This window comes from Rissa tridactyla, chromosome 2 (genome assembly GCF_028500815.1).
Source record: "Rissa tridactyla isolate bRisTri1 chromosome 2, bRisTri1.patW.cur.20221130, whole genome shotgun sequence".
In the NCBI taxonomy this organism is placed as follows: Eukaryota; Metazoa; Chordata; class Aves; order Charadriiformes; family Laridae; genus Rissa; species Rissa tridactyla.
The window spans coordinates 167,006,851-167,027,509 of record NC_071467.1 but is presented as its reverse complement, the minus strand read 5'-3'; the positions used below and the strand labels follow the sequence as shown (position 1 = coordinate 167,027,509).

At 56.3% G+C, this 20,659-nt stretch overlaps 1 protein-coding gene across 1 annotated transcript in view; it reads left to right on the top strand.

The window, feature by feature from the left end:
• The window catches only part of CCM2 (CCM2 scaffold protein), a 41,648-nt gene extending 21,183 nt beyond the window's left edge, over window positions 1-20,465 (top strand). Inside the window, 12 exon segments of the mRNA XM_054192048.1 lie at window positions 9,576-9,749; window positions 10,428-10,511; window positions 10,715-10,898; window positions 12,586-12,722; window positions 13,828-13,963; window positions 15,071-15,128; window positions 15,903-16,041; window positions 16,795-16,810; window positions 16,813-16,860; window positions 16,863-16,931; window positions 20,067-20,249; window positions 20,252-20,465. Of these exon segments, the coding sequence (XP_054048023.1) occupies window positions 9,576-9,749; window positions 10,428-10,511; window positions 10,715-10,898; window positions 12,586-12,722; window positions 13,828-13,963; window positions 15,071-15,128; window positions 15,903-16,041; window positions 16,795-16,810; window positions 16,813-16,860; window positions 16,863-16,931; window positions 20,067-20,249; window positions 20,252-20,346 (1,323 nt within the window). The 3' untranslated portion in view covers window positions 20,347-20,465.
• Window positions 20,466-20,659: the final 194 nt, after the last annotated feature.

Genomic DNA, 20,659 nt, shown 5'->3' with positions numbered 1-20,659 from the left:
TTTCGACATTACTTAGATTTAATAATGTGCTTGTTTGAAGGAGCGGCTTTGAAATCAAATAGAGCGTTTCTGGCTGAAATATGAATTATTTTTTTAATTTATTTCACTCTGAGTGTCAGCTCCGCATCATCCTGCTGGGATCTGGGCAGGAATGAGAGGTCCCGGTGGCCAGCGGAGACCTCTCACTCCTGTCTCAGCCCAGTGGAGATGAAGCCACGTCTTCTGGAGAACCTGGAGGGGGTGTCCCACCAGCAGGCTGTTGGTTAGAGGGGCAGGATCACCTCCAGAAGCTTCCCTAGGAGTCGGTCAAAATGATCTCCCAGAAGATCCATGTCGGAGGAAAGCAGTTGGGGTTAGAAGGGGGGTGGATAACTAACGTGGTTTAAACGGAGCTGGAAAACCGCCCACAGGATGGGCTGAGGAGGGACAGTGATCTCGACCAAAACCCTTCCTTTGTGCCCCGGTGAGCACAAAACTATTTTTACCAGTTGCTAAAACAGGAGTTGCACGTGATCCATTCTGCGGGCAAGGTTGCAAGAGGTCCGGAGCCTCCTTGTCGAAGGAATGGAGCTTTATCCCTCTTCTCCTGACCCCCAGCACATCGGGTTGTGGTCTCAGCTCCTCAAGGATGGAGGGGACACCGCTCCAACTGCCCTTTCTGGTGGTCACCTTGCAATAAGATCTTCCACTGGAGAAGCCGTGTGAAACTGAGAAATCCCACGCAAAGCCTGAGCATCGCTGGCTCTGCCGGTCCTGGGAACAGAGTTGTCTAAGACGACTCTTCAGCAAGACGTAGGAAGAGCTGCAGGTCCCCGGGTGATCCTTTGCATCCTCCTTGCTCAGATATTCCTTGGGCTTCGCTATCCGGTTCAGGCACAGGTAGGTCTCGCCCATGGGGAGGCTGAAGTCTGCGGCAGTGATGGAGACTTCTCTGCCTGGATGGATCCTCCTGAAGGCGGAACCTGCTCTGCTCGCTTTGGAAATCACCGGAGGACGCTTCCGTACATTGTTTCTCGCTCCACATGCAAAGCCGTGGCTGCGCACCTGGGCTGATGCAGGTGAACTTCGAAATGCCGTTCTGGCCAGCTTGCTGCCGTTGGGGAGGCCGTGGACGGGCTTTGAAGGTCCCTTCCTCCACCAACCTCATCCTGGCAGGTGTCCGTGGAGCTCCGTGAAGTGAGACGAAGCCGAGGACGCTTTGTGGTGCCCATGCAGCACGTTGGGGTGCGGGCGTTGCACATGTGGCTTCAGCGCCCTCCCAGTGCCAAGGGAGAAAGGTCCGTGGCTGTGACAATGGCTTTGCGGAGGGTCAGGAGCTAGCAGAGGGTGGCATCCAGCCCTGCGCCACCTGCCCTCCTTCTCCCCGCCTTGGCAGCCTTCCCGCAGCTTTGGTCTTGATTAATTTTCGTCTCCATGCCTGGCATCGTTATCCAGAGCCCCTCCCCTCCCTGCCCTCTTAAATCCTTGCTGTCGCGTTCCGCTAAAGCTGATAAAAAGCTGAAGCTGTTCTTAGCGCTCGGCTTCAAAAAGGAATCCCTTGAATAACGGCTTGATTTAATGTTTTAGCGTCCGGATATCTTCATGGGGAGGAGAGCGGCTCTTCTGCAGCGATGTTGGCGTGCCAAGTCCGGCGCTGAAGCCGGAGCTGCCCTCTCTGGACTTTCTCAAGCCGAATGCCGACACGTCTTGCTGTACTTCCCATGTGAATAAGTCCCCCAGTGCCACTTTATCAAATGCTCCTCGTTGACAAAAATGGGAGAAAAAGTGGAATAAAAGGGCTTTGCGAAGGTGTTGCCAGCTGTCGTGCTGTAGCATTGATGTTCTGAAGCCAGCAGCGGGATGAAGAGGAGCACGTGATGGGAAGATGTTCCATGGGTGGTCTTCAGTCCAGATCCCACATGGAGCTTCGAGGGGGTTTCCAAGCTGGCTCCGTGGCTCCTGCAAAGTTGCTGAGCTGTCCCTGTGTTTTTTCCTTGCAGTGGTGGGGTCTGAGTGGTGCGTTTGGGGGTCCTGGGGTGGTGGGAACCATCCCATCTTACTTGAAAGCTGTTTTCCTACCCAGCCTGTCAGCACCAAATGATGTTCCTCAAGGAAACCACCTCTGTGAAGCTAAATGAGAGGGTCCTGCTCCTTGGGTGGCACTTAACAGCCTCCCCTCCCTGCTCAGGAACCTGGGGCTCTTCCTCGGTGCTGCTGGGGGTGGGCTGGATGCAGCAGCAAGTCAAACAACTGCGTTGAGCTGCTTGTGGAGCCTGAATTTTGGCATGCACTCAGGTGTTTGGCTTGTAGACGGCACTTGAGGGCAGCCTCCTGAGCATCTCGATCCTCTGTGTAGCAAGGGCAGGAGCAGTCCCGCCCTTTGAGTCACCATCCCTAGAGGTGTTTAAGAAACGTCTAGATGTGGCACTTCAGGGCATGCTCTAGTGGCAGAGGTTGTAGGTTGTTTGGTTGGACTCGATCATCTCAAAGGTCCTTTCCAACCATGAAGATTCTATGATTCCATCTCCTCCTTGACCATCCCCCTGCAAGTCCAAGTATGTGGCTTCTTTGGGGAAGAGCTTGAGTACCGGCCAAGTCAAAATAAACCTAATTACAGGGACAGGATGATCTAGAAAACGTCACAGCCATCTGAGTGTCCGTAGCTGCTCCTGGTCCTTGGTTGAGTCCTCTTGCCTTGTTCACATCCAGGGCTGGAGAAGGTCCTGGTGGACACCAAGGTGAGCGTGAGCCAGCAACGTGTCCTCGTGACAGGGATGGCCACCAGCCTCCTGCTAGGAGGTGATCCCCTAGAGCACTGGGCTTCCAGTACAAGAGATGGGGGTGTACTGGAGTGAATCCAGCAGATGGTGAAGGGCTGGGAGCATCTCGCGTAGGAGGAAAGGCTGAGAGAGCTGGGAGGAGGCTCAAGGGGATCTTATTAATGTATATAAATGCCTTATAGGGGCAATGAAGAAAAAGAAGGAGGATCCAGGCTCTTCCCAGTGGTGACCAGTGTCAGGACAAGAGGCTACGGCCACAAACTGAAACACGGGGACTTGTATTTGACCATAATAAACTTTCTTTAGCGTGAGGATGGTCAAACACTGGACGGGCTGGCCTGGAGGCCGCAGGTTCTCCATCCTTGGAGATGCTCAAAGCCTGCCTGGACCCTCTCCTTCCCCCCAGTGCTCTTGGCCAAGTCTCTCTGCCCCTAAATGTGTGACGCTGCCATACAGACCTGGCTGTTAAGGATGGAGGGGTGGAGAAATCCAGCAGTTAGGGGCTGTGGAAGGTCTGTTCCCGAGGCAGCGGGGTATTTGCCGTTGCTGTAACCCCATCAGGGTCAGGAGTTGAGCTGGTGTTTAATTGTCTGAGCGATTTTGTGTTGGGCTAAAGGGATCGAGAAGGCCCCTGAACAATTCGCCGCCTGGACGGGGACCCGCCTTGCTCAGGCAGAGCCAAACAAGGCCGTTAGGGCTTATTTTGGCCACCAGGCTGAGGAACAGGAAGCCATTTGGCCACGAACCACCTCTTGCCATCAGGATGTGGCCGGTACCGTGGTGGCTGGCTCTGCGGAGCCTGGTCCAGGCTCCAGCCGTGCCCAGGCACAGCCAAACCCAGAGAACCTGTGTTTCCCTGGCATCTCCACGCTGGAGGCTAGTTGGAGTTCACTTCTGAACAGCCAAGTCATCTCTAAACGTGCTGAATGTGGGTTTTCTTGCTTGGTTTCACGTTTCGTTATTACAGGCGCCTCCCGTGACTTCTTGCCCTTCCACGCGCGCCGCCGTCCTCCTTTTCTTCCTTCCCTCGTTTCCTCCGCTGGCGGCGAGCTGACCCGGAGCCTCGTTGGGCTCGGTTTATTATTTCACCCGCTGCCATCATCACGCGCTGCCTTTGTGCAGATGCTTCCTGCGCCGAGCCTGCGCGTCGTCGGTACGCTCCCGGTTGGCTTTCTGATATGCTCGGAGACATAGCCTGGTCCTGGGGGGCTGCCGGCAGCTCTCTAGGAAAGCTTTCTGGCTTTACCAATGTGTCCCGCATCCCTTTAGGAACAGGATAACTGGATTTGGGATGCAGGCTGTCCTTGGGGATGTCCTGGCCAGCAGCGGCACTGGGTGGCTGTTCAGAACTCGGCCTCCCTTAATCTCCAAGCAGATGCTGGGGGAGAATTAGCCTTACACATTTGCATTTGAGATAATCCACTCGAGGGGATTAAGCGGCGGTTTCCGCTCCGAAGGAGAGGGATGCTCTTTCTCCTTTGTGTTCGGCTCATTTAAAGGGGCTGTCCAAGACCTCATCGATTTTTGGATGGATACAAACAAGTGAAAGCAGCCTAATAAATTTTAAAAAAAACCAACAAAACAACCCTTGAAGCTCCAGCTGGAGTAATAATGGTCTAGATGACGTGTAAATCGTTCCTTTTTCCCTAATTTTCCCTAAATTCTTCCTACTGAAGTGGGTGTTGCTGATGATCCAGGGGACCCCGATTATTTCCCAGCAGCAAGGGGACGGTGCACCTCGTCGCTCGTCCTACCTCTGATGGGACCGGAGACCGCCGTGCTTACACCGGGAGAGCCCCGCTCTTGCCCCCTGAGGGTGGGGGCTCCTTCTTTGGGGTGCCAAATAAAGTGGGTTTTGAAGTGTCCGTGTTGGGAGAGTGCAGAGAGCTGCAAGCGCTTTCCCAGGGTATTGATGAGGGTACAAACGCCTTTGGTTTAATTCCTTGCAACCCCAGTCACCTGGAGAGCTTTCGAGGGGAGGAGAGCATGGAGCTTCCTTCTTGAAGAGCATCTTGAAGGTTTGGGGATGGGTCAGGCCGTCTTCCCTGAGATTAAGTACTGGCTCAGCAGCCTCCCCTGGCCCGTCCTGCGCCCAGGGCTTTCTGCGCAAAAGGGTTGAGATGGCATCAGAAGGACGAATCAGCCCGACGCAGATGTGAGCTCAGGATGGTGAGGGGTTCTCTGGACCGTGCCGTGTCTCCATTTCTCTCCTGACAGCTCATGGCCGTGTGCAACCTACGCTGGGGGCTTAGGCCCCCGGCTAAGGCTGGTCTCATGGGCTTTTTCCTGGGTGTTTGTCCTATTTCCACTGAATTTGCAGCCCCTGGAGCAGCAGCGGGTGGCTTGACCTCTACCACCAGTGGAAGGTGACCTCTTCCACCTGGGCCACCGAATCCAAGGAAGGGTTGGCCATGGCCAGGAGGTCCCTGGAGCCTGGTGGCAGCCGGTCCTTGGCACCCACCAGAGCCATGTGTCCTGGTCCTGGGGTGGTTTTGGTGGAGACTGGTGGGACGTGCTCCATCCCGGTTCCTCACCAGTGTTCCTCGTTCAAACGTATGTGAACGTACATTGGGTGAGTTGGGTCTCCCAAAAAAATCCAACCAAAGCCCATCTGCTGCTCTTAGAGCCCCCTCCCCTGCCCGATGCCATGCCTTTCCCTGTCCGTCTGGCCTGGCGGGTTAAACCCAGCTTTCAGATGCTCTCTCTCAATTAGTCAAGTCTTAAATGCCTCGTTAAGTGGACAAAATGCCTGTTTTCCTCCTGAATTTCGGAACTGGAGGCCCTGAGGAGTGACCACGTTGGCCCGACCTCTGCCAAGAGCTGCAGCTCTGCATGAAATGCCATGTCCTGCTTGGCACAAGGTCTTCACGTAACCCCTTCTCCGCCTCTTCTCCTGACTTCAAGGCGTAAATGCTTTTGAGAAGCAAACCGTGGAGGGTGTGGGAATGAGCTCCTGGCAGCTGGGATGGTCTTTTTGCTGAGCTCTGCTCCCCATGCCGGTGGCTTTTGCAGCAGATGCTCAAGTTCTGCCGCAGGAGATGACTCGTGACCACCTCGCGGGGAGGTGGGCTGGGAAATCACCTTCAGGGATTGCAGTTGTGGGCAAGGAGTTGTGGGGGAAAAAAGAAAACAAACTTTGATTTTATGGATTTTAAGGAGAAATGGGATCCTTTTCTTCCCCAACGGTGTGCCGGAGGAGTTCACTTGCATCCTGAGATGGTGATCTGCTGGGTGTAGGTCTTCGGGTGCTTCTTCAACCAGCCTCCTTCTTGCTTCTGCTCGATGGGTGGATTCCATTGGGGAAATCACCGCCTTTGCCCTTTTTTAATTTGATTCTCCGTCTGGGAAATTAGCGGCTTGCTGTCATTAATCCTCTGAGCCTGACTCTTGGGCTGGCGTTGGAGCCCGGCAAGGCTCGCTGGAACACTTGGTGCTCTCCCAAAGTGCCTCCTGGGAGGCCTTGGCTCAGGCAGGGAGCTCTTACCCCCATTTCCGAGCTTCGTTTTTCTAACGGGAAACTTCGAGACTCAAAATATGGCCCCTAAAAAAGCTTTACAGCCCTCGGTCTCGATAAATGTTGTTGGACCTCGGAGATCAAAGTAGCTCTGAAACTCGGAGGAGAAACCAGGGTTGAAGACTCCCGTGGGCTAGGGATATTTCCAACCCCGGGGGCGAGTCCAGGCTGTAGCGGCAAAGTTTTTTGGGGGGAGTTTCCAGGGCTTTTAGGGGTGCAGGATTCAGGAACGGGATCGAGCTTTGCGAAACGGGCTTCTGCGCCTCGCGCCCGGCCCCGTTGCTGCCAAACCTCGCCGATTCTTAACCAACAGCAATGTTTTGTCGCTCTTGCTGCGTCTAACAGAAGGAAACTGCGGTTATCGCACTTCCTGGCCGCGAGCCGGCAGGCGAATGAAAGCTGGTGGCTTTGCCAACCCCTTCGGAAGCCCCCCGAGACGAGGGTCGCAGCTTCTCTAGCCCCCGGGAGGTTGCTTTCGGTGAAAGCACCAAGGGTTCCGCGCCGGCAGGGTTTGGTTCTGCTCTCCGTGGCCGAGTATTTTGATGGAGAACGAGGTAGGTGCCGCTTTTAGATCATCTGCCAGAAATGGAGAAGCTGTTGTTCCGCGTTGCGTCACGCCGGGGGACGCCTCCGCCTGGGATTTGGGCTCCCCAAATCCTCCCTATGGGGCTCGGGGTGGCGGGGACTCCGTCTGGAGCATCTTCCCAGCCCTATGGAGGCTGCCGGCATCCTCCAGGGAAAAGCAAGAGTTTCTTCTGGTTTGCTCCGTACGGATTGGGCTGGGAGAGGTGAATCGAGCCAGAGACCGGCTGGTGGAGGGGGATGGACCGTTGTACAGCCCTGACCCTGGCGCTGGATTTCTGCATCTCCCTGCTTTTAATTCCTAAAAGGTGCTGGTGGAATGAGACCTTTCCGCACCGGCAGCCCAGGTTTGGGGTCGGACACCCTTGTAGTTGGGGTGGCAGAGCCGGGGTTGAGCCCCGTTTCTTTCAGGATTTTCTTCTTTCTGGAGCCAGGAACAGTCTCCCAACCCCTGGGCAGGAGCCGGCTGGGTTGCACGGCGCAGGGTGATGCTCCGTTTCGGGACCCCGGGTGAAGGGACGGATCCTGCCCCTAAAATCTGCAGCGCTGGGCCGCGCTGCTCCTGCCACTGGGAAGGCAGAGCTGTTCGATGAGGCCAGCGCCGTGTAGCTGTCATTTTCTATCCCATTTGTCCTATAAACTCGCTCTATTTTTATCTCCCTGGTCCAAGGGAGGTAATTTAAGGCCGGGCTGTCCCCATCGTCCTTGCGATGCCTGGTTCGCTCTGGGATTTGGTGAACGCTATTCAACCAGGAGCTTTTCCATCCCAATTTCCCATCCTAGTATAATAGTTTCAAAATTCTTTCGGTCTGGCTTCCGTCTCTCTTGTTCCTGTAGATCTTTTCACTCTCGTCTACGTTGAGAAAAGCAGCGAGAGAGGCTGAAGCTGCCCGGTGGCAGCAGGTCCCACGCGTGCACCTGCACACGGCTGTGCGGGGAGGGACGCCGCTGGGAGTAGGTGACATGGTGGTGGCATTAAATATATTGTCCTACGTCAAGGTTTTTGTGGTTTAGGTGAAGGGTTCGCAGCAGTTCTTGACGGTGGTTTCCAAGGTGAGGTACCGCAGTGGACGGCAGCAAGAGATGAGCTGAATTTGCTGGTGGCTGCAGCTCTTTGAGGTTTTTTGCACACTTTTCTGAGCAGGTCTGTATGTAATTAATTCTCCTTTCGAAGCATCTTTTCTGCCTCTGCAGATCGTACAGTCCTTTTTCTCGCCTGTGAGAATCAGGGAAGCCAAAGCACGGTTGTCCTGAGGGGTGGGAAGCAGAGAGCATCGCTGCCGTGGGACGGGGCAGACGGATTCTGCCCCTCTGCTCGGCTCTGGGGAGACCCCCCTGCAGTGCTGCCTCCAGCTCCGGGGCCTCGGAACAGGAGAGACACGGAGCTGTTGGAGCGGGGCCAGAGGAGGCCCCGGAGATGCTGGGAGGGCTGGAGCCCCTCTGCTGTGGGGACAGGCTGAGAGAGCTGGGGGGGTTCAGCCTGGAGAAGAAAAGGCTCCGGGGAGACCTTCCAGCCCCTTCCAGTCCCTCAAGAGGCTCCAGGAAAGCTGGGGAGGGACTCTGGATCAGGGAGGGGAGCCATGGGACGAGGGGGAAGGGTTTTCCACTGACAGAGGGGAGACTGAGATGAGATGTGAGGCAGAAATTCTTTGCTGTGAGGGTGGTGAGCCCCTGGCCCAGGTTGCCCCGAGAAGCTGTGGCTGCCCCATCCCTGGAGGGGTTCAAGGACGGGGCTTGGAGCAACGTGGTGTGGTGGGAGGTGTCCCTGCCCAGGGCCGGGGGTTGGAACGAGATGGTCTTTAAAGTCCCTTCCAACTCTAACCATTCCATGATTCTATGAATCCCAAGCATTGGATCTCCCTACTTCAAAACTTCCATTTGAGCTGCTAAACTTGGCATTGGAGAAGTTTGCACACAGTCCCGGTCATTTATCCATCAGGCAAGCTGTTGTGGAGCTTGATGGGAATCTACCACGGGTTGGCTCTGCCGTGACAGCCTCTGGGCGTGCAGCGTTCCGGGGCTGCCCGCCCCATGACGGTAGAAGAACAGTGGTAGAAGGACGGTGGTGATGCTCCCTCTATAGCTGGGAGCCCGTGTGTGCACGCTGCTGCCGGCTGGAGTCGTGTTGGCTCCGATGTTCTTCCAAACCCACCACTCAATGGTTCACGAACCGCAAAGACCTGTTTTTCCCAGGAAAGGTCATCTCCTGGGTCCTGCACTCACGTTCGTGGGTCTCCCTGGAGACCTCAGACAAGTTGGCAGCATCTCTTCGAGTTCCTCGCTGCAAATGCTTGGGTGAAATAAAAAATTGCACCGAGGTGAGGAGGAAGCCTCCTGGTTTTGTGCGTGGCCATGGCACGCTCACTGTTACACCTCTTAATCTGAGTATATATTTGTTGGTTTTTCTTAACTGAAAGGTTGGACATCATGACTTTACATGAAAAATTATCCTGTTTTGGTCAAAGGAGCTTAGCAGCGCTTATGTTCTTCTTGCAACATGTTGTGGGAAAGGGCTTTTCAGTGGAAGATCTTGCACTTGTGGATTCGTAGCTCTAAAACCAGCCTGACCACCGGGTGGTTGGGGCTGGTAAAACCAGGCTGAGAGCGCAGATGGACAGGCTGGAGGAGCACTGGGCAGTGGGTGCTGCCGGTTTCCCCCCATTTTGGTGCAGAAAATCTCTCTCTCGCCCTTAACCCGGTGTTTCCCTTTCTCTCCTCAGCCTGGAATAGTGTCTCCTTTCAAACGAGTCTTCCTGAAGGGCGAAAAAGGTCGGGATAAAAAAGCCCAGGAGAAGGTTACGGAGAGACGGCCTCTGCATACGGTGGTGGTGTCCCTGCCTGACCGCGTCGAGCCGGACGTGCTGCTGAACGACTACATCGAGAAAGAAGTGAAGGTAACTTCTGCCTGGCCGGGGCTCGTATATAACTATGTGATTCCATGATTCTAGATAGAGTCAGCTAGGTTGGAGAAGACCTTTAAGATCATCAAGTCCGACCATTGACCCAGCCCTGCCAAGCCCACCACTACCCCGCGTCCCTCAGCACCGCGTCTGCCTGGCTTTTAAATCCCCCCAGGGATGGCGACTCCACCCCTGCCCTGGGCAGCCTCTTCCAACGCTCGACAACCCTTTCCGGGAAGAAATTTTTCCCAATATCCATCCTAAACCTCCCCTGGCGCAACTTGAGGGCATTTCCCCTCATGCCATCGTTCATTACGTGGGAGGAGAGCCCGACCCCCCCTGGCTACTCCCTCCTTTCAGGCAGTTGTGGAGAGCAAGAAGGTCTCCCCTCAGCCCCCTTTTCTCCAGGCTGAACACCCCCAGCTCCCTCAGCCGCTCCTCTCAAGACTCCTGCTCTCTCTATATCAAGATATATATAGATATATAGATATATAGCATCACGATAACTTAAAGGCATGAGACATCTTCCCTATGGAGGTGCATTTAGCACTTTCTAAACAGGGGCTTGGGGCGCCGGCCCTTTGCGCTGAGTTGGTGGTGTCCCTCTTATGGTGTTCACGGACGTGCTTAGGGTGTACGCGATGTGGTAACGGTTCGGTTCTTCTTTTCCAGTATTTAGGTCAACTCACATCCATCCCAGGGTACCTGAATCCCTCCAGCCGCACGGAAATCCTGCATTTGATCGATAACGCAAAGGTGAGCGCTCAGCCTGCTGTACGACCCACTTTGTGTAGTCTCTATCTAATGTGGATGGAGAAAAAAAAAAAGGCTTGTGGAGCTCCTCGGGGTTCGGTCCTGCTCTGACTCTTCTCCTCCATCCCGTGGGAGGGAAGCCCGTTACCAGACTGTTACCAAAAGGGAAACAGTTCAACCCAGCAGTGGAAATACGTTTATTTTAGAGGGCGCACCAGCTCCCGGGGCAGCTGACCCAAGAACACGATGCTGTCATCAGTCTCTCTGCCTACAACATCAAGCTGGTGTGGAGGGATGGAGAAGATCTCATCCTCAGGGTCCCCATCCACGACATCGCATCCGTTTCCTACATCCGAGATGACTCCTCTCACTTGGTCGTGCTGAAAACAGGTAGGTTGTGGCCAGCACGGGCCGGCTGTAGCCTCGTGTTTCGGGGTTGCCGTGTGTTTTGGGGTTGTGGGGCTGAGTCCCACTGCAGCCAGTATCACCCTCGTGGAGGACGGCAGACAGCCTGACCCAAAACAGGACAAAGGTGATGTTGGGTGAGAACAGAGCAAAATAATCGGTGTCCTTCATAGAATCACGGAATGGTTTGGGTGGGAAGGGACCTTTACAGGCCATCTAGTCCAACCCCCTGCCGTGAGCAGGGACATCTTCAACATTCCCAAGGGGCGATGGTTTGAAACTAGAGCAGGGGAGGTCTAGATTAGACATTAGGAAGAAGTTCTTCACAACGAGGGTGGTGAAACACTGGCACAGGTTGCCCAGAGAGGTGGTGGAGGCCCCATCCCTGGAGGCATCCAAGGCCAGGCTTGATGAGGCTCTGAGCGACCTGATCTAGTTGAAGATGTTGGACTAGATGACCTTCAAAGGTCCCTTCCAACCCAACGCATTCTATGACTCTATGAACTAGACGAGGTTGCTCAAAGCCCCGTCCAACCTGACCTTGGATGTTTCCAGGGATGGGGGCATCCACCACCACCTCTCTAGGCAACCTAGGCCAGTGTCCCTCCACCCTCAGCGTACGATATTCTTCTTATATCTAGTCTCCTGCCTTGAGTTGTTTCGGTCCGTCCTTTCTTGGGGGGGCCGCGGAGGAAGGACTGAGTTCACGCATGTTCCCCCGAGGGTGCTGTGACTGGCAGAGGAGCGAGCGTGTTGGGGGAGACGAAGGACGTTGGGTTGTGTCTGGAGATGAACGGCGGGCTCGCGTACGGCTTAGAAATTCCTCCTGTAGCCTGTCCTCCGCCAACAACCACACCAACGAGAGCTGTCATTTACCGACTTGTAGGAAAGTTTGGGATCTTTAAGGTGTAGTAGTTTATCCTGCGCTGCCCGTCCTGCTCCGGTCTGCGGGGTCCTCTGTGGATGGGAGCAAGGAGGAAAAGCAAGGAGAATGGGTAGAGGCAGCTCCTCCAGCTTGGTCCCCGTGTGTGTCAGACCTGCCCTGCTCTTTGCGACCCTTGTGCGGGTTGCCGGGAGGATTTCGTCGCGGTGCTGGGTGTCTAAATGCCTGTGTTGAATAACCGGGGTGATACCCACCGCTTCCACCACACCTCACTTCTGGTGATACCCGGGGAGGGCCTCGAATCCATCCCCGGCAGCTCGGCGTGTGTCAAACCTGCGTGGTTTTGGGCTGGAGTGTTACGGGGAAGGCTGAGCCACTTAGAGGATGTAATGACAGAGACTTATCGGATTATAAACCCCGTGACAGCAAAGGACAGTTGAGAGAATAAAGGAGTAAGTGACTTAAGCAGGCTGTAATTCTGCTGGTGGATTTCTGAGGCTGGCTCAGCCGTGGAAATGAAGCCGGCGATTTACAGAGTTGTCAGAAACTGGCTCTAAATTACGGGTTTTTCATTTTCAAAGACTTTAGCCCCGTGCAGTGTTCAGGTAGGAGTTACCGGGCTCCCGAGAGCTCCCTCCTCCCGGCTGCGGGACCCTCTGCTCTCCTGCTTTGGGAGGGATTTTGCGCTCCCCGCACGCGACCTGCTCGGGGGGCAGCTCGCCGTGCCACGTCTCCTTGCTGGTCCCTTCCTTGGCTCGACCTTCCCCTCACGACTTTTCATTTTCTCAGCTCAGGATCCCGGGATCTCCCCAAGCCAGAGTCTCTGCGCCGAGAGCTCCAAAGCCCTGACTTCGGGCTCGCTGTCTGAGAGCGGGGTGGTTCCCGTCGAAGCTTGTTGCTTGGTGGTCCTGGCTACGGAGAACAAAGTAAGACTCAAAACACTCCATTAAAAGTCCGTCCTGCGTTGGGGTGGCCTCCGGAGTCACTCTCTGATTGCGACAACGCTGGGACTGGGGTTACTGGGAGATTTTCTGGCTCTTAGACCAGGGTGGCTGCAACCTCTCAGGAGAGCCACCAGCCCCAGGGTGGCTTCATCTTGCTCTCACCAAGTGTTCCCTCTGTTACGTGACCAGATGCTTACACCGTAGGTTGTGTGACACACACAAAGGCCCAGTTTTAAGACTGCAGGGTGTGGGCTGGGCTTTGCTGGCTCATGAGGTGCTACCTGGAGGAGAAAACCGGGTCCCTGCCCCAACCCTGGGACCTGGTTTGGACAGGAGAAGGTACCAGAAAATGGTTTTTCCTTGATGGTGGTGCCTGCTGCGCAGTGCCTTCTCCAGCAGAAGGAATCCACGAAGACAACTGGATCTCTCCCACGATAGAACTTTGCTAACTGGGGCATTTTCTTCACGCTGACCTGGAAATTTGTTTCATCCTGTATCCGGATCCAGAGATTTTCATCTCGACCTCCGTGCTCCCGCTTCTACAGCGGGAACCCTTTGCCTTTAAGGTGGAGTTTTGCTCGCCTTGTTTTTGTCTCTAACGCTCTCTGGGGTGCCTGCACCGATTTGGGATGTAGGTTATGTAGCCAAAGCCCCAGGGAGCTGAACGGAGGTGTAGGACAGAGCATCGGCATGAAATCTGGGTGCTAATTAATAGCTGTGAGTTGATGAGAGAGAGCATCCGATCTCCTATTGCTTGGGACTGGCCGGTTGAAAAGGGCTGGGATGTTTCTCTGGCTGTATGGGAGGGTGATGAGGGGTGATACATCTCAGGAGCTGGTCTCCTCTGGCACCAAAGAGAAGCTCAGAGGAGGCAGCAACGAGATTTCAGGTTTGCCACCTCCAGCCCTGGAGACCCTGCGGGTCGCGCCGTGTCCTGGATCTTGGACAAGTGGGTTTCTTGTCCTCGCTGGGAGGACAAACACAGCACACTGCTGGCCCACACGGCGTGCCCACCGTAGGGAGATGAAGAGAAGGGCCACTGTGGTGGCTTTTGCCTTGCACCAACCCTTCTTTGCTCCCTCCCCAGGTGACTGCCGAGGAGCTGTGCTCACTTCTCAGCCAAGTCTTCCAGATTGTTTACACTGAGTCCACGATAGACTTCTTGGACAGAGCAATATTTGATGGGGCATCCACGCCGACGCGGCACATGTCCTTACATAGCGGTAAATCCCTGCTCTCCCCGTTTGCCTCTTTCTTACTCTGTCTGAGGGTCATAGAATCACAGGATGGTTTGGGTTGGAAGGGACCTTAAAGACCATCCAGCGCCACCCCCTGCCCTGGGCAGGGACACCTCCCACCAGCCCAGGTTGCTCCAAGCCCCGTCCAACCTGCCCTTGAACCCCTCCAGGGATGGGGCAGCCACAGCTTCTCTGGGCAACCTGGGCCAAGGGCTCACCCCCCTCACAGCCAACAATTTCTGCCCAATATCTCATCTCAATCTCCCCTCTCTCAGTGGAAAACCCTTCCCCCTCGTCCCATGGCTCCCCTCCCTGCTCCAGAGTCCCTCCCCAGCTTTCCTGGAGCCCCTTGAGGGACTGGAAGGTCTCCGCAGAGCCTTCTCTTCTCCAGGCTGAACCCCCCCAGCTCTCTCAGCCTGTCCCCACAGCAGAGGGGCTCCAGCCCTCCCAGCATCTCCGGGGCCTCCTCTGGCCCCGCTCCAACAGCTCCGTGTCTCTCCTGTGCTGAGGCCCCAGCGCTGGAGGCAGCACTGCAGGGGGGTCTCCCCAGAGCGGAGCAGAGGGGCAGAATCCCCCCGCCCTCGCCCCGCTGCCCACGCTGCTGGGGATGCAGCCCAGGAGGCTGAGGGTTTCTGGTCTCTCCCCATCTTCACCAACGTCCGTCACCTCTCCTCCTGCCACCGCATGAGGTCAGAGCCAGCCCGCTGGCTTCCCTCCTGCAGGGTATTGGAAAAAAAAACCAACCCTCCTCTGCTTTAAATGCCTGTGAGTTGGGAGGGCAGGAGAGCTGTCTCCTGCCTGCAGGTGTTTCCCCAGCTGGGCTGTGGTACACCAGCCATCATCCTTGTCCCCCAAACCCTTTGCTTCTCCGTTCACGGGGGGCGCGGGCGCTTAATGATACCATCCCTCTGCGGTTCTGCATCTCCGCTGAGCCTGTCTCCGGTGCGGACCCAGCGCCGCTCAGCATCGTCTCAACCCCGCTGGCTCTCCCCTCCCCGCTGTGAAAGCCGAGTCGGAAATCAGTGTGTTTGTGTAGGGCACGGGCTGGGCAAAACGTCTCGAACTCCCCTGTCTCGCATGTTTTCCTTGCAGACGACTCTTCGACAAAAGTGGACGTTAAGGAATCTTACGAAACGGAAGCAAGCACTTTGTAAGTGTAAACGTGGCGCTGATTAGTGCGGCCTCGCTGCCGGCTTTAAAGCCCCCAGAGCAGGAACTGCTGCCATCTGCACATTGAAAAGCTTCTGCTCAGTCTGGCTGAAACACGGGACGGTGTTTTTACTGTCCGCGTGCGGTGCCGTGGTCCCTGCCTCCGCAGCGTCTGCCGCCGAATTGTTCTGCCACCGTGGGTTCCCAGAGCGGGTCACGTACGCACCGAACGTGCATCCCCTGCACCAGCAAAGCGGGGATGCAGCGTTCGCCCGGCTCGTTTGCCTTGGTGAAGTCCATCTGGAGTCGGGAGAAACGTTTTCCCCGTCACACCTTCATTTTGGAAGCGTTTTTGCCTCCTGAGTTGGTGACCCCTGAAAAGTCGGTAGCGTTTGCGGGCTGAAAACCTGACACCCAAACCAGTCGTTTAAAATTCACTGTTTGAAAATTTCCCATTTAACGCCAAAATAAGGTGGTTTGAGATCTTTTCCCCCCCACACTGTTCCAAAACGAGAACGCAGTCGGGGCGGGGTCGATGCCCACGTAGGGCTTCGTTTTCAGCGGGTCACCGTACCAATGTAGTTCAAGTCCTCCGCGCGGTGGGACGCTTCGGATGCCCTCCGGAGCAGGAGGCTGCCAGCCTTATTGCAGAGAGCGCCCAGTCTCCACGTCCCTCTCCACCCTTCCAGGCCCTCCTGAGCCACAACTGCCGGCGACGGCGATGCGGAAGGTGCCCGAGGAGCTCTGGAGGACTCACGGTCTGTTTGCCTTTCAGTTCCTTTCCAGAAACCTTGGATGCGGGTGACAACTCCCCCTCGTCCTTCTCCACGCAACAGTCTCCACACATTAAGACAGTCAGCGAGAGCGAGCTGAGCACCACGGCGACAGAGCTGCTCCAGGACTATATGATGACGGTAGGGTGCCCTTGGCTTGCAGGACAGGGTTGAGGGGGTTTTCTTCCCTTTAGGGTGTTTGAGTGCTCTTGGATTTGGATCGTGACCTCGGCGTGCAGACATGAGCCCGTGCTGGTGTAGGAAGAGCCCATCCTCCTCTTTTTCGTAGAATTATAGAATCGTCTAGGTTGGAAAAGACCTTTAAGATCATCGAGTCCAACCATCAACCCAACGCTGCCAAAACCACGTCCCTCGGCACCACGTCTGCCCGGCTTTTAAATCCCTCCAGGGATGGCGACTCCACCACTGCCCTGGGCAGCCTGTTCCAAAGCTCCGCAACCCTTTCCGGGAAGAAATTGTTCCTAATATCCATCCTAAACCTCCCCTCCTACAAATTGTGCTCAGAGAGGCCTCACGGATCCGGCCCTGGGCTCACATCCTTCTCCTGCAGGATTATCCCCACTCCCATATCCCCTGTCACAGCTTTCGGGCATGTCACGCCATCCACGGCGCGCCAGGTCCCTCACTTCATGAGTCACGGTCCCCGCGTTGTCCCCGTTACGAAAGCTGCCAGCTCAGCAGCGGATTGCACCAGCCCGTCCTGCTTTTCCATCGGGATGAGCTGCTCATGACTTGCAGCTCATGTCAAATAGCAATAAAAACCTGGTGAACGCCGTTCCCGGGCTTCCTGTCCTCTCTTCCTCCTAAAAAAAAAACCAAACAAACAAAAAAAAAATCATCAGTGATGTTTGCGGTTGTGCTTCTCTTCCGCAGCTCCGAACGAAACTCTCGTCCAAGAGATCCAGCAGTTCGCGATGCTCCTACACGAGTATCGCAACGGGCTTCGATCCATGAATTCTGCATCAACTTGAAGCAGCTCTACGGGGACAGCAGGAAGTTCCTGCTCTTAGGTGAGTGTCAGGGGCCAGGGATTCATCGTGGATAACCAACCGGAGTGGGAGAGCTGGCATCTGTCTTCTCCTGAGCCCTCGTGACCCGCCTGGTACCGATCGCTGAGGCATTGACCTTCCGCTTGGGCAGCCTGATGGGATGTGGGTGGCACAAAGGTTCCTTGGGGTGCCACCAAGCGAGGAGGAACATCTCAATCCGTCTCTCCTTTGAGGTACAATCCATCATCTCCTTTGATGATCAGAGGGCTGGAGCCCCTCTGCTGTGGGGACAGCTGAGAGAGCTGGGGGGGTTCAGCCTGGAGAAGAGAAGGCTCCGGGGGAGACCATTAGACCTTCCAGTCCCTAAGGGGGGGCCTACAGGAAGGGTGGGGAGGGACTCTGGATCAGGGAGTGTAATGGTAGGACACAGGGTAAAGGCCTCAAACTGAAAGAGGGTGGATTTAGATTGGATATTGGGAAGAAATTGTTTGCTGTGAAGGTGGTGAGCCCCTGGCCCAGGTTGCCCAGAGAAGCTGTGGCTGCCCCATCCCTGGAGGGGTTCAAGGGCAGGTTGGACGGGGCTTGGAGCAACCTGGGCTGGTGGAGGTGTCCCTGCCCAGGGCAGGGGGTGGAACTGGATGGGCTTTAAAGGTCCCTTCCAACCCAAACCATTCTACAATTCTGTTATACCTCTCTCTGAGGGCAGCTGGGTCCGTCTAACTCAGGCCCCCATCTCAGAGTCGTCTCTTGAGGTGCTCACCTCTTCCTCCGGACTGCAGAGGGAGCCTGGGTACCTCCTCCAGACCAGCCTCCAGGTTTTTCCAGGCCTGCTGGTAGTAAAAGAGAGGGTTCTGGTCCCTGACACCAGGCAATGCTGCTGTTGGATGCGTCATTTGTGATGATCCGAGGGCTGGAGCCCCTCTGCTGTGAGGACAGGCTGAGAGAGCTGGGGGGGTTCAGCCTGGAGAAGAGAAGGCTCCGGGAGACCTTGGAGCCCCTTCCAGTCCCTCAAGGGGCTCCAGGAAAGCTGGGGAGGGACTCTGGAGCAGGGAGGGGAGCCATGGGACGAGGGGGAAGGGTTTCCACTGACAGAGGGAGACTGAGATGAGATGTGAGGCAGAAATTGTTGGCTGTGAGGGTGGTGAGCCCCTGGCCCAGGTTGCCCCGAGAAGCTGTGGCTGCCCCATCCCTGGAGGGGTTCAAGGCCAGGTTGGACGGGGCTTGGAGCAACCTGGGCTGGGGGAGGTGTCCCTGCCAGGGCAGGGGGTTTGGAACGAGATGGTCTTTAAGGTCCCTTCCCCACCCAAACCAGCCTGTGATTCTATGGTTTATCCAAGCGGATTGAACCTGCTTTCCCTGGAGGGGACTTCACCGTCCTGGAGGGAAGGTGCACACCCTGGCAGGGGAAAAATCCTTGGAGTCGCCATCCCTGGGGGGGATTTAAAAGCCGGGCAGACACGGTGCTGAGGGACGTGGGGTAGTGGTGGGCTCGGCAGGGCTGCGCTAACGGTTGGACTCGATGATCTTAGAGGTCCCTTCCAACCTAGACGATTCCATGATTCTGTTCTAGGATTCTATTCTAACGAGACTCTTTCATTCCCCTTCATTAAAAGGAGCCTCAGGGGCTCTTTAAGTCCCTCCTGCCCAAACTCCTTGATTCGATTTTGGCTTTAATAATCTGAATCCGGGGTTGGGACAGGAGCGCGGGGGCCTGACGTGGTGTCTCTCCTCCAGCCACGGGGTGGGCAGGGGCTCAGCTGTCCCTGCCCCAGCGCTCGGGGGGTGGGGGCAGCGGGGTGTAGGGGGGGAAAGCTTTCAAACAGGGAGATGCCTCGCGTTGGCAAGACGCGACGCTGCGTGTTTTCACCCTCTTTTAAAAGCAGAGCTGCTGAGAGCCTGCCGCCTGGAAGAAGGGCAGCTCCCGGCGAGCTCTCCGCCAGCCGCCTTCTCTTCCCTTTGTCCCGGGGATCCAGCGGCGCAGCACAAAGGCGTTTTCTTTCAGCCTCGCGCGCACGCAGCCGCCTCCCTTTTCGTGTCACCCGTACCGAAGCCGGTGCACCGGCGGGGTCACTGTGCTGGGAAGCTGATTTTATAGCGGCTGCGTGTCACCGAAACCGCGGATCCCGACTTTTCCCAGCTGGGCAGTAGCACCGGAGCCGTGCTCTCTTGGGAGGCGCGAGACAAGAGAGGTGAGGAGCAGCAAACCTCCTGCCCGGGCTCCGGCCAGGCTGGGAACCGCATGGAAAGGCTTTTCTTTCAGTTTTCAGACTCACTTTTGGTTGGAAAAGACCATTAAGATCGAGTCCAACCCTTCTCGGAGCACCCAGGGTTTTCTTCCCAGCGGTTTGGGTAGTGACTGGCTCTGGGAAGGGGCGTTGGGGGGGCGGGGTGGGGGGGGTGTTAATCTCATTTTTTGGCCCTAAGGACACGCACCGTGGAGGGTGGAGGGAGAGAAACAGACGATGCTCAGCCTGGCAGCTGCCCCGGGATTGCAGCTGGAGCGGGCCCATCTGGAAGGAGAAAAAAAAAAAAAGACAAAAAAAGACAAAAAAAAACACGTTTAAGAAGTCTTAGCTGAAACGCTTGCTCTTGAGGACTCTCCCCCTGCCTCTAATCGCAGAGAAAAAGGCGCGAGTTACTCCAAATCCTGGAGGGAGGATCGGGTTAGTGGGATCCTAACCCGCTGCCCATCTCCGCTTGGCAGGGGGTGACACCCCCCCCGAGAGGGGACGGATGCTCCCGCTGCCACCACAGCCCTAAGCTCGGTAAAGCCAAGGAATGTGTTTCGGGGAGGAGTTCGCAGACGAGACTTTTGAGCTTGGAAAAAAAATTAAATTTAAAAAAAAATCCCGCTTTAGCCGGATTTTATCCTCGGCGGGCGGTTCGCGGAGTAGGAATGGGAGATCGGGCCACAAAGCTGGAGACTCAGGGGTCCCCGTCCCCCCCCACCCCCGAAACAGGCTCCTCCGCTGAGCCCTGTGCATTTTTGGGGAGCTGGGGTGGGACATTGCGGCTGGGAGGCTCGGAAGCCCCGGGGAATTTCAGGCAGCTGAGCACATCCGTGAGGAATCCTGCCCAGGCCTCTCCCCCTCCCTCCGTGCCCGTCCGAAACGCACGACCACGCTAACGGTTTTTCTCCTCCTGTTTTCTTCCCAGGTCTTCGGCCCTTCATCCCGGAGAAGGACAGCCAACACTTTGAGAACTTCCTGGAGACCATCGGGGTGAAGGACGGCCGGGGCATCATCACGGACAGTTTCGGGAGGTACAGGCGGACGCTCAGCACCACCTCCAATTCCACCACCAACGGCAACGGCGCTGCCGGCAGCTCGGATGACCAATCCGTCCTTCCGAGGAGGACGAGTGGGACCGAATGATCTCCCACATCAGCAACGACATCGAAGCCCTGGGGTGCAGCATGGACCGCGATTCCTCCTGAGAGCGAGCCGGGGAGGACGGGAGACGGGGGGGGGGGGAAAGAACAACCCCGCACCCTCCCGGAGAGACCCCCCGCAGCAGCAGTGCCTGGATCCTGACCGTCGGTTCCGGAAGAGGTTTTTTTTTTGGGGGTGTGGGGGGTGGGGGGGGGGGGGGGAAGGGGGCTGGATCAGGATGTAATTAATCTCCCATCCTCGTTAACGGCGGAGGACCCCGGTGCAGGAGCCGTCCCTGGTTTGGTTTTTGCCGGCGAAACGGGGAGCGAGAGCCGGGTTGGGGGTGGGGGGGACACACACACACACAACGTCGGCTAC